The 13,676-nt window shown below is 43.4% G+C and overlaps 1 protein-coding gene across 1 annotated transcript in view; it reads left to right on the plus strand.

Moving 5' to 3' along the window:
* Positions 1-13,676, plus strand: part of dmc1 (DNA meiotic recombinase 1) — a 60,231-nt gene that overhangs the window by 13,335 nt on the left and 33,220 nt on the right. Inside the window, exons 3-4 of the mRNA XM_033013150.1 lie at positions 4,079-4,225; positions 13,370-13,452. Of these exons, the coding sequence (XP_032869041.1) occupies positions 4,079-4,225; positions 13,370-13,452 (230 nt within the window). The remainder of the gene's footprint in view (positions 1-4,078; positions 4,226-13,369; positions 13,453-13,676) is intronic.

A 13,676-nucleotide genomic window follows, 5' to 3' on the forward strand; every position in this document is an offset into this window, starting at 1 on the left:
GGAGATCAGCTTGATTAAGACGGACTGAGCAGAGGTGTTCGGCGAAAAGATCGCCGAGTCTGCGCTTGGTCTCGCCGATTTAGAGAAGTTGACATCTTGAACAGGCGATGAAGTAGATGAGGTTGGAGGAGGTGCAAGTGAACCTCTACCTCACCTGGAGGTAAAGGGACAGGTGCTGCATCTCCTGCAGTTGCAAGGGAAAGTACCTGTGGAGGGGGTGGTTTGGTTCTCTGTACTCCCTCTATGGCAAGAATGTATTTCCTCAGATTAGGAGACCAAAACTGTACGCAATACTCCAGGTGTGGTCTCACCAAGACCCTGTACAACTGCAGTAGAACCTTCCTGCTCCTATACTCAAATCCTTTTGCTATGAATGCTAACATACCATTCGCCTTCTTCACTGCCTGCTGCACCTGCATGCCTACTTTTAATGACTGGTGTACCATGACACCCAGGTCTCGTTGCATCTCCCCCTTTCCTAATCGTCCACCATTCAGATAATAATCTACTTTCCTGTTTTTGCCACCAAAGTGGATAACCTCACATTTAGAATCATAGAATCATAGAATCATAGAAAGTAGGTGCGAGAGTAGACCACCAGGTCCGTCGAGCCCGCACCGCCATTCACTCATGGCTGAACACTAAACAGACACACTTACCCACAAACAGTAGACACAAGACACAGAACACAAGACACTACCCTCCCCTTTATACCGCTATCACCCCTCTCCACCCCAAGAACCGCGTGATCTCCTGGGGGAGGCAAAAAAACGGATAAAAACCCAGGTCCAATTCGGGGAAAAAATCCGGGAAATTCCTCTCCGACCCCAATCCAGGCGATCGACACTTGTCCAGGAGATCACTCAGGTCTTACTATACTAACCATACCTAGGTCCATATCCCTGCCCTCTCCCCGTAGCCCCTTATCCCCTTGGCAGCTAAAAAAACATCTATTTTTGACTTAAATATATTTAACGTTTCTGCTTCCACTGCTCCCTGGGGCAGTGAATTCCACAAACTAACCACCCTCTGGGTGAAGAAGTTCTTCCTCATCTCAGTTTTAAAAGAGCCCCCCCTCACTCTGCAACTATGTCCCCTAGTTCTAGCCTCCCCGATCATTGGGAACATCCTCGGTGCATCCACCCGATCAAGGCCCCTCACGATCTTATACGTTTCAATGAGATCGCCTCTCATTCTTCTAAACTCCAAAGAGTAGAGTCCCAGCTTACTTAACCTTTCCTCATATGTCAATCCCCTCATTGCAGGAATTAATCTTGTAAACCTTCGCTGCACTGCCTCCAGGGCTAGTACATCCTTTCTTAAGTATGGACCCCAGAACTGTACACAGTATTCCAAATGTGGTCTCACTAATACCGTGTACAGCTGCAGCAAGACCTCCGTGTTTTTATACTCAATCCCCCTAGCAATAAAGGCCAAAACTCCATTGGCCTTCCTGACTGCTTGCTGCACCTGCATACTGACTTTTAGTGATTCATGTACTAATACCCCTAGATCCCTTTGCGTTGCATTACAACGCAGCTCCTCCTCATTTAGAAAATAACTTGCCCTAACATTTTTTTCCCCAAAGTGAATGACTTCACATTTATTAGTATTAAATTTCATCTGCCAAGTTGTTGCCCACTCACCTAGCTTATCTATATCCTTTTGCAGACTCTTCCTATCCTCCTCATCCCCTACTTTCCCTCCCATTTTCGTATCGTCCGCAAATTTTGATATATTACACTTGGTTCCCTCCTCCAAATCATTTATATAAATTGTGAACAACTGGGGTCCCAGCACCGACCCTTGCGGAACCCCGCTAGTTACCGGTTGCCATCCCGAGTATGAACCATTTATCCCCACTCTCTGCTTCCTATTTGTTAGCCAATCCTCTACCCATGCTAATATATTACCCCCAATCCCATAATTTTTTATTTTTAGCAATAGTCTCTTATGTGGCACCTTGTCAAAAGCCTTTTGGAAGTCCAAGTATACCACATCCACATTATACTGCATCTGCCATGCATTTGCCCACTCACCCAGCCTATCCAAGTCACCTTGCAGCCTCCTAGCATCCTCCTCACAGCTAACACTGCCCCCCAGCTTCGTGTCATCCGCAAACTTGTTGCATTCAATTCCCTCGTCCAAATCATTAATATATATCGTAAATAGCTGGGGTCCCAGAACTGAGCCTTGCGGTACCCCACTAGTCACTGCCTGCCATTGTGAAAAGGACCCGTTTACTCCTACTCTTTGCTTCCTGTCTGCCAGCCAGTTCTCTATCCACATCAATACTGAACCCCCAATACCGTGTGCTTTAAGTTTGTATACCAATCTCTTATGTGGGACCTTGTCGAAAGCCTTCTGAAAGTCCAGATATAACACATCCACTGGTTCTCCCTTATCCACTCTACTAGTTACATCCTCGAAAAATTCTATAAGATTCGTCAGACATGATTTACCCTTCATAAATCCATGCTGACTTTGTCCAATGATTTCACCACTTTCCAAATGTGCTGCTATCCCATCTTTAATAACTGATTCTAGCAGTTTCCCCTCTACCGACGTTAGACTAACTGGTCTGTAATTCCCAGTTTTCTCTCTCCCTCCCTTTTTAAAAAGTGGTGTTACATTAGCTACCCTCCAATCCTCAGGAACTACTCCAGAATCTAAAGAGTTTTGAAAAATTATCACTAATGCATCCACTATTTCTGGGGCTACTTCCTTAAGTACTCTGGGATGCAGCCTATCTGGCCCTGGAGATTTATCGGCCTTTAATCCATTCAATTTACCTAACACCACTTCCCGGCTAACCTGGATTTCACTCAGTTCCTCCATCTCATTTGACCCCCGGTCCCCTGCTAGTTCCGGCAGATTATTTATGTCTTCCTTAGTGAAGACAGAACCAAAGTAGTTATTCAATTGGTCTGCCATGTCCTTGTTCCCCATGAACAATTCACCCGTTTCTGACTGCAAGGGACCTACATTTGTTTTAACTAATCTTTTTCTCTTCACATATCTATAAAAGCTTTTGCAGTCAGTTTTTATGTTCCCTGCCAGTTTTCTTTCATAATCTATTTTCCCTTTCCTAATTAAGCCCTTTGTCCTCCTCTGCTGGTCTCTGAATTTCTCCCAGTCCTCTGGTAGGCTGCTTTTTCTGGCTAATTTGTACGCTTCATCTTTTGTTTTGATACTATCCCTGATTTCCCTTGTTATCCACGGATGCACTACCTTCCCTGATTTTTTTTTTTTGCCAAACTGGGATGAACAATTGTTGTAGGAGGGTATTGGTAGACGGAAATTGGCTGGTTCTGCGGTCGAGGAAGAAACGGAGGGCTTTAAGACCCTCCTGGTGGGGGATGGAGGTGTAGAGTGACTGGACATCCATAGTAAAGATGAGGGAGTGGGGGCCTGGAAAATGGAAATCATTGAGGAGACGAAGAACATGTGAGGTGGCTTGGACATAGGTAGGGAAGGATTGGACCAGGGGGGATAGGATGAAGTCGAGGCATGTGGAAATTAATTTGGTGGGACATGAACAAACAGAAACAAAGGGTTTGCCAGGACAGTTCTGTTTGTGGATTTTGGGCAGAGATAAAACCGGGCCATGCGGGACTGGGGAACAATAAGGCTGGAGGCTTTAGGGGGCAGGGAGCCGAAAGTGATGAAGTCAGTAATGGTGCTTGAAATTAAGGCCTGGTGCTCGTCTGTGGGGTCATGGTCCAAGGATAAGTAGGAGGAGGTGTCTGAGAGTTGTCGCCTGACCTCAGTCCGGAAGAGGTGAGTTAGAGCTGCAGTTAGAAGTACATTATGTTTCTTTGTCTCAATAATGTGTTGCTCATAGCAAGGATGCGGTTTGTTCTCACAGGCTGGATTATACGAATAGAACCAGGAAAAAGATAAAATGATGAAAGGTAGATTCAGACAGAAAGAACTGTTTCAGGATAATGAGTTTCTGTTTTGATGAAAGCTCATCAAACTGGACTCCATCCCATGGCTTCAGTTTGTGTCCGTGTTCTAAACAAAATGATTCCTTGTTTTTTCAGTTAATGAATTTCTTTTGGTGTTTTTCTCACAGAATGTGGCTGACATTAAGAAAATGAAAACTGCTGGGATCTGTACAGTGAAAGGGATTCAGATGACAACGCGAAAGGGACTGTGCAACATTAAGGGTCTTTCTGAGGCTAAGGTTGATAAAATCAAGGAAGCAGCCAACAAACTAATTGTAAGAATACATTTCACCAGTATAAATAAATCCAAATATATTGTCCCAGCTACTCTCCCAAAATCAAATGCCTTCAGATCAACAATGAGCCTAAATGATGTACATTATACCAATTTTCATACCCCACCTGAACTTCTATTCTTCATCTATAGCATGTCCTATTTCACTTCGATATACTATCTTAGTTGGATTTGTTAGTGGTTATGTTCTGTGTTTTCTCAATAAGAACCACACCAGGTCACTTTTTTCACTTTTTTCTTGAAGAATGATCACTATTATCAATGATTTCTTTTCATAACATTGGGACCAGAACTGTTCAAGGCACACCCTTTGGCCTCAGTGCTTTGCTGATTCAGTCACACTCTCTCCTTTCTGTACCTGTACTTTCTCCTTTAAGCATGACTTCATCTACTACAGATCTTCACTCCTCTTAATCTCTCTGTCTCCATTTCAGGGACAGAGACATTCAACTGACACTATTACAAACCCTCTCCAGCACCTTCAGTCTCTTGTAACTCCATAAAAGATGTATTATATTGTATCCCTTACCATTAATGTCAAGCAATAGTTATAGTTTTCAGGTTTGTAAATTCTCAATCAATTTTATGAGGCTGGATGTTGATGTTGTGAGTACCTACTTGAAGATAAATAAGCGCAAAGAAGGATAGACAATTTTAAAAGACCATTTTGAGGTTTCAGAACAAATACCTGCCCATTTAAGAAAAAGGATAGGACTTCCAAATGTAAAACTGCTGCATATCCTGCCCTGCAAGCTCCTTGATAAAGCAAAAAAAGAAAAACTACTATCAAGAGTGTTTATTTGTCATATGTACTGAAACAGAACAATTAAATTCTTACTGGCAGATACCAATATTGAAAAAGGCTTGGAGGGTATTTAAAACTTTGGGGGTAACATTAGAAAGGAAATGATGAAGGCAGAGACACTGCATTAATTGATTATAGTAAATAAAAACAAGGACAATTCAAAATAAAGACACAAATGTTGGATGATTTGGTACAAAAGCAGCAGCGAACCATGTTTAGTATTGCAGCTATGTTTCAGGCAAAAAGGAGATCATCAGATACATTATCAGAAGAGCTAGGACAGCTTGAGGAACTGGGAGAATGGATGAAATTGTTACAGGTTGGGAGGGAGATAGTCAAGATACCCGTGGAAATCTTGGGACTTGAATTGGCCATATTTCAGCTAAAAAACAAAACAAAATGCCCTGCGAACAAACAGTATCCCCACTGAAGTTCTAAAATTCAACAGTGACTGCTTCAGTCACAAATACACAATCTCACTGTCCACTCTGAGGAGAACAAACCTGGGAACCTCAGGGATGCTGGAAGTGTAACATACATTGTGAAAGGGAACAAGTCTGATTGTGGTAACTACTGGGGTCTCCCTGCTGTCCTCCACAGAGAAAGTCATTGCTAGAATTCTCCACAACCACCTCCTCCAGGATTGTCCTGAGCAAAGATACTCAGTTTGGATTAGTGTTTTATGGCATTCAGAAACATGAGAAGTTATCTTTTTCAAACACATGTCCTAAGGGGACGTGACAGGATAGATGTTGAGATGTTTTCACTGGTCAGCGAGTCGCAAACAAGGGGACAAAGTTACAAAATAAGGGACTGATTATTTAAGACCGTGGTGCTTAGAAATTTATTCTCTTAGAGGGTTATGAATCTCTGGAGTCCACTGCCCTCAAGAGTGGTGAGAGCTAGATTGTTAGGTGGACATAGATAAATATTTGAGAAATAAATGGATGGAATGTTATGGGGAACTACAGAGAGGATGAGGCCAACATAGATCCGCCATGATCATAGAAACAGAAAAAAATAGGTGCAAGATTAGGCCATTCAGCCCTTCGAGCCAGCATCGCCGCACAATATGATCATGGCTGATCATCCAAAATCAGTACCCCGTTCTGGCTTTTTCCCCATATCCCTTGATTCTCAGTCCTAAGAGCTAAATCTAACTCCCTTGAAAACATTCAGTGAATTGGCCTGTGGCAGAAAATTCCACAGATTCATAACTCTGCGTGAAAAAGTTTTTCCTCACCTCAGTCCTAAATGGCCTACCCCTTGTTCGTAAACTGTGATCCCTGTTACTGGACTCCCCCAACATCGGGAACATTTTTCCTGCATCAACCCTGTCCAATCCTCTAAGAATTCTATACGTTTCTGTAAGATAAATTCCAGCGAATACAAGCCCAGTCGACCCATTCTTTTATCATATGTCAGTCCTGCCATCCCGGAAATTAACCTGGTGAACCTACGCTGCACTCCCTCAATAGATATAATGTCTTTCCTCAAATTAGGAGACCAAAAATGAACACAATACTCCAGGTGCGGTCACACCAGGGCCCTATACAACTGCAGTAGGACCTCCTTGCTCCTAAATTCAAATCCCATCGCAATGAAGACCAACATGCCATTATCTTTCTTCATTGCCGGCTGTACCTGCATGCTTATTTTCAGTGAGTGATGTACAAGGACACCCAGGTCTCATTCCACCTCCCCGTTTCCTAATCTAACACCATTCAGATAATAATCTGTCTTCCTGTTCTTGGCACAAAAGTGGATAGCCTCACATTTATCCACAATATACTGCATCTCATAGAGTCATAGATTAATACAGTGTGGAAACAGGCCCTTCGGCCCAACTCGCCCACACGGGCCGACAATGTCCCAGAACGTGTCCAAGAAATCCTGAAATGGGAGGGAGAGGAGCCTGAGGTTGTGGTGCATATAGGTACCAACTACATAGGTAAAAAAAGAGAAGAGGTCCTGAAAAAAGAATTTAGGGAGTTAGGTAGAGAGTTAAGGAGAAGGACTGGAAAGGTAACAATCTCAGGATTACTGCCTGTGCCACGCGACAGTGAGAGTAGGAATGGAGCGAGGTGGAGGATAAATGCGTGGATGAGGGACTGGTGCAGTGGGTATGGATTCAAGTTTCTGGATCATTGGGACCTCTTTTGGGGAAGGTGCGACCTGTACAGAAAGGACGGGTTGCACTTGAACTCAAGGGGGACCAATATCCTGGCGGGGAGATTTGCAAAGGCTACTGGGGAGACTTTAAACTAGTATGGTTGGGGGGAGGGACTCAAATTGGGAAAGCTAGCAGTCAGTGTGTGAATCAGGGGGCAGAGAATGGTAGCACTCTGACCCAAAATGTAGGGGAGAGAGATGAAAAAGAAAATAATCAGAGAATAAGAGAGGGTGGGTTTCTTAAATGTGTATATTTTAATGCTAGGAGCATTGTAAGAAAAGTGGATGAACTTAGAGCCTGGATTGACACCTGGAAGTATGATGTTGTGGCGATCAGTGAAACATGGTTGCAGGAGGGCTGTGATTGGAAACTAAATATTCCAGGATTTCGTTGCTTCAGGTGTGATAGAATTGGAGGGGCAAGAGGTGGAGGTGTTGCATTGCTTATCAGGGAAGATATTACAGCAGTGCTTTGGCAGGATAGATTAGAGGGCTCGTCTAGGGAGGCTATTTGGGTGGAACTGAGAAATGGGAAAGGGGTAGCAACACTTATAGGGGTGTATTATAGACCGCCAAATGGGGAGCGAGAATTGGAAGAGCAAATATGTAAGGAGATTGCAGATATTAGTAGTAAGCACAAGGTAGTGATTGTGGGAGATTTCAATTTTCCACACATAGACTGGGAAACACATTCTGTAAATGGGCTGGATGGGTTGGAGTTTGTAAAATGTGTGCAGGATAGTTTTTTGCAACAATACATAGAAGTACCTACTAGAGAAGGGGCGGTACTGGACCTCCTGTTAGGAAATGAGATGGGTCAGGTGGCAGAGGTATGCGTTGGGGAACAGTTCGGGTCCAGTGATCACAATACCATTAGTTTCAATATAATTATGGAGAGGGACAAAACTGGACCTAGGGTTGAGATTTTTGATTGGAGAAAGGCTAACTTTGAGGAGATGCGAAAGGATTTAAAAGGAGTAAATTGGGACAGTTTGTTTTATGGGAAAGATGTGGAAGAGAAATGGAGTACATTTAAAGGTGAAATTTTAAGAGTACAGAATCTTTATGTATCTGTTCGGTTGAAAGGAAATCGTAAAAATTGTAAAGAGCCATGGTTTTCAAGGGAAATTGAAGACTTGGTTCGGAAAAAGAGGGAGATCTACAATAGTTATAGGCAGCATGGAGTAAATGAGGTGCTTGAGGAGTATAAAGAATGTAAAAAGAATCTTAAGAAAGAAATTAGAAAAGCTAAAAGAAGATATGAGGTTGCTTTGGCAAGTAAGGTAAAAGTAAATCCGAAGGGTTTCTACCGCTATATTAATAGCAAAAGGATAACGAGGGATAAAATTGGTCCATTAGAGAGTCAGAGTGGCCAACTATCTGCAGAGCCAAAAGAGATGGGGGAGATATTGAACAGTTTCTTTTCTTCGGTATTCACCAAGGAGAAGGATATTGAATTATGTGAGGTAAGGGAAACAAGTAGAGTAGCTATGGAAACTATGAGGATCAAAGAAGAGGAAGTACTGACACTTTTGAGAAATATAAAAGTGGATAAATCTCCAGGTCCGGACAGGATATTCCCTAGGACATTGAGGGAAGTTAGTGTAGAAATAGCAGGGGCTATGGCAGAAATATTTCAAATGTTATTAGAAACAGGAATAGTGCCGGAGGATTGGCGTACTGCGCATGTTGTTCCATTGTTTAAAAAGTGGTCTAAGAGTAAACCTAGCAATTATAGACCTGTTAGTTTGACGTCAGTGGTGGGCAAATTAATGGAAAGAATACTTAGAGATAATATATATCAGCATCTGGATAAACAGGGTCTGATTAGGAACAGTCAACATGGATTTGTGCCTGGAAGGTCATGTTTAACTAATCTTCTTGAATTTTTTGAAGATGTTACTCGGGAAATTGATGAGGGTAAAGCAGTGGATGTTGTGTATATGGACTTCAGTAAGGCCTTTGACAAGGTTCCTCATGGAAGGTTGGTTAAGAAGGTTCAATGGTTGGGTATTAATGGTGGAGTAGCAAGATGGATTCAACAGTGGCTGAATGGGAGATGCCAGAGAGTAATGGTGGATGGTTGTTTGTCAGGTTGGAGGCCAGTGACGAGTGGGGTGCCACAGGGATCTGTGTTGGGTCCACTGTTGTTTGTCATGTACATCAATGATCTGGACGATGGTGTGGTAAATTGGATTAGTAAGTATGTAGATGATACTAAGATAGGTGGGGTTGCGGGTAATGAAGTAGAGTTTCAAAGTCTACAGAGAGATTTATGCCAGTTGGAAGAGTGGGCTGAAAGATGGCAGATGGAGTTTAATGCTGATAAGTGTGAGGTGCTACATCTTGGCAGGACAAATCAAAATAGGACGTACATGGTAAATGGTAGGGAATTGAAGAATGTAGGTGAACAGAGGGATCTGGGAATAACTGTGCACAGTTCCCTGAAAGTGGAATCTCATGTAGATAGGGTGGTAAAGAAAACTTTTGGTGTGCTGGCCTTTATAAATCAGAGCATTGAGTATAGAAGTTGGGATGTAATGTTAAAATTGTACAAGGCATTGGTGAGGCCAATTCTGGAGTATGGTGTACAATTTTGGTCGCCTAATTATAGGAAGGATGTCAACAAAATAGAGAGAGTACAGAGGAGATTTACTAGAATGTTGCCTGGGTTTCAGCAACTAAGTTACAGAGAAAGGTTGAACAAGTTAGGGCTTTATTCTTTGGAGCGCAGAAGGTTAAGGGGGGACTTGATAGAGGTTTTTAAAATGATGAGAGGGATAGACAGAGTTGACGTGGAAAAGCTTTTCCCACTGAGAGTAGGGAGGATTCAAACAAGGGGACATGACTTGAGAATTAAGGGACTGAAGTTTAGGGGTAACATGAGGGGGAACTTCTTTACTCAGAGAGTGGTAGCTGTGTGGAATGAGCTTCCAGTGAAGGTGGTGGAGGCAGGTTCGTTTTTATCATTTAAAAATAAATTGGATAGTTATATGGATGGGAAAGGAATGGAGGGTTATGGTCTAAGCGCAGGTATATGGGACTAGGGGAGATTATGTGTTCGGCACGGACTAGAAGGGTCGAGATGGCCTGTTTCCGTGCTGTAATTGTTATATGGTTACCCTAGTCCCACTTGCCTGCACTTGTCCATAACCCTCCAAACCTGTCCTATTCATGTACCTGGCCAACTGTTTCTTAAACAATGGGATAGTCCCCGCCTCAACTACCTCTTCTGGCAGCTTGTTGCATACACCCACTACCCACTGTGTGAAAAAGTAATCCCTCAGATCCCCATTAAATATTTTCCCTTCACCTTGAACCTATGTCCTCTGGGCCTCGATTCCCCTCCTCTGGGTAAAAGACTGTGCATCTACCCAATCTATTCCTCTCATGATTTTGCATACCTCCTTAAGATCTCCACTCATCTTCCTATATTCCATGGAATAGAGACCCAGCCTACTCAATGTTTCCCTATAGCTCACTCCCTCAAGTCCTGGCAACATCCTCGTACATCTTTTCTGAACCCTTTCAAGCTTGACAATATTTTTCCTATAACATGGTGCCCAGAACTGAACACAATATTCTAAATGTGGTCTCACCAACGTTTTATACAGCAGCAACATGACCTCCCAACTTCTATACTCAATACTCTGACTGATGAAGGCCAAAGTGTCAAAAGCCTTTTTGACCACCTTATCTACCTGCGACTTGACCGTCATGGAACCATGCACTTGTACTCCTGGATCCCTCTGCTCTACAACATAACCCAGAGGCCTACCATTTACTGTGTAGGTCCTGCACTTCTTCGACGTGCCATAATGCAACACCTTACACTTCTCTGTATTAAATTCCATCAACCATTTCTCCGCTGGGTCCCAGCATCACACGGAGGGCTGGTCCCCCAACGCATTATTCCACTTCTCCACCAATTCCAATATTGGTGCCCAGTGGGAGGAGGGGGGCTTTCTGGAGCGCTAGTACGGGTGTTGTGGGCTAAAGGGACTGGTTTCCCGAGGGCTAGTATGGACATTGTGGGCCGAATGGATTGTTGGGCTGGCGGCTCAGTCACTCAAGCCTGTTGTGCTGGCGGCTCAGTCACTCAAGCCTGTTGTGCTGGCAGCTCACTCACGGCTGGTAGGCTGGCAGTTGACTCACGGCTAGTCCTTGAAATTCCATTTCAAGCAGGGTGCAAGGCCACCAAATTCAAGTGCAGTTTCATACCACTTCTAGCAGGGTGCAAGACCATCAAATTCAAGTGCAGTTTCATACCATTGCAAGCAGGGTGCAAGGCCACTAAAGACAACGAGTCGTGACCTCTCCCTCCTCCATCTTGCAGAGACTGAGCCACGCCCACACTTCTGGGTTTTATAGTCCCTCCCACCAGAAGGGGCGTGGCCTTCATGGCGTGATTGACAGGAGAGAGAATCTCAACATTTTTTAAACACCAATAACTCTTTTATTTTTCATCGATGGGAAAATTCCTCGGCACCTGATGAGCGGTCAGGGACTCTGAGTAAGATGGCCAAAAATCACAGCCGTACGTGGTAGCGTTTTTTCTAAAATCAATATAAAGCGCAAACAGGAAGTGGTCAAGATTAGACTTTTAATTATATAGAAGGCATGGCAACATTAATTAGGAAAGGCAAATTTTATTAGGCAACACAGCTTTAGCATTTCTAAACCAAAGGCAATACAGCTTTAGCATTTCCAAACCAAAGGCAACATAGCTTTAGCATTTCCAAACCATATTTTCAAACCACATTAAAGGCACTGAAAGGTCAGTAAAACCACTCACAGTTTAGTAGACATGTGTTCAGTGTTATTCACAGCTCAGACTGAGAGACGTGACCCTCTCACTCCCCCATCTTGCAGAGACTGACTGAGGCACTCAACACTTCCGGGTTTTATAGCCCCTCCGGAAGGGGCGTGGCCTTCAGGAGAGAATCTCAACATTTTTTAAACACTAATAACTCTTATTTTTCATCGATGGGAACAATCCTCTTGTCCTGCGCAACGGAGGGGGACTCTGAGTAAGATGGCCAAAAATCACAGCCATAAGTGGCAGCGTTTTTTCTAAAATCTACAGAACGACAGGAAGTGGTCAAGATTAGCCTTTTAGTAATATAGATATTGTCAAGCTTGAAAGGATTCAGAAAAGATTTACAAGGATGATGTCAGGACTAGAGGGTGTGAGCTATAGGGAGAGGTTGCGTGGGCTTGGTGTCTATTCCATGGAGCGCAGGAGGATGAGGGGTGATCTTATCGAGGTTTATAAAATCATGAGAGGAATAGATCAGGTAGATCCACAGGTTCTCTTACCCAGAGTAGGGGAATCGAGGACCAGAAGACATAGGTTCAAGGTGAAGGGGAAAAGATTTAATAGAAATCTGAGGGGTAACTTTTTCACACAAAGGGTGGTGAGTGTATGGAAGGTAGTTGCCAGAGGAGGTAGTTAAGGCTGGGACTATTCCATTGTTTAAAAAACAGGTACATAGGTTGGACAGGTTTGGAGGAATATGGACCAAGCGCAGGCTAGTGGGACTAGTGTAGCTGGGACATTGTTGGCCAGTGTCGGCAAGTTGGACCAAAGGGCCTGTTTCCACACTGTATCACTGTGACTGATTGGCACAGATGAGGTTGAGATCAACTGCCTCACCCGGCGTAGGCACCATATTTTTGGTGGGACTTCTGGGGGATGGGATTTTACCGGATTAAAGGCGGGCCTGGACCACCAGTTGTTGGAATATCGGTGGTGGATCTGCAATACCCTCAAGGGGAAGTGGTTAGACTGTCCATGCTTGATGCTATCAAGCTCATAGTTCACATGCACCTTTGCAGCCCACACCCTAATGAAATCATTGACTGGATTTATGGTTGGAAATGAATACCGCACAGTTATCAGTGGACATCGTACAAAATGGTGGGAAGGACATTGAGGAACTTTCTGATTCAATGTCCTGAAGCTGAAATAGTTGCACTCAGGACCAATTAATAATATGCTCCAATCGTCTATAGTGTAATTACAACCTGTAGACTGTTTTTACAGTTCTGTTACTGCTCTTAATATGATCTTCTTATTTTGTTTGTGCAGACTGATATTTTCAAGCGATTTACTTGCAAACAAATCTTGACGTTTATGTGTTGCAGGAGCCAGGATTTCTTACTGCATTCGAGTATAGCGAAAAAAGGAAGACAGTGTTTCGCATCACCACTGGCAGCCAAGAATTCGAGTGAGAATAATATTTATTTATGGAACATATTTAGTGTACATATAGTTAAAGGAGAATTGTAGCATACGTCGGAGGGGAAAGGAGCAGCGTTGCTTGGATGGTGGGAGAAATGTGTGTATTGGGGTCAGGTTGAAGAAAGTAGGGGTTTATTATTTGAAATTGGAAAATTCAGTGTTCATATTGTTGGATTAGATTTAGTTTAGAGATGCAGCATGGAACTTCGG

Source organism: Amblyraja radiata, chromosome 38, assembly GCF_010909765.2.
Source record: "Amblyraja radiata isolate CabotCenter1 chromosome 38, sAmbRad1.1.pri, whole genome shotgun sequence".
NCBI lineage: Eukaryota > Metazoa > Chordata > Chondrichthyes > Rajiformes > Rajidae > Amblyraja > Amblyraja radiata.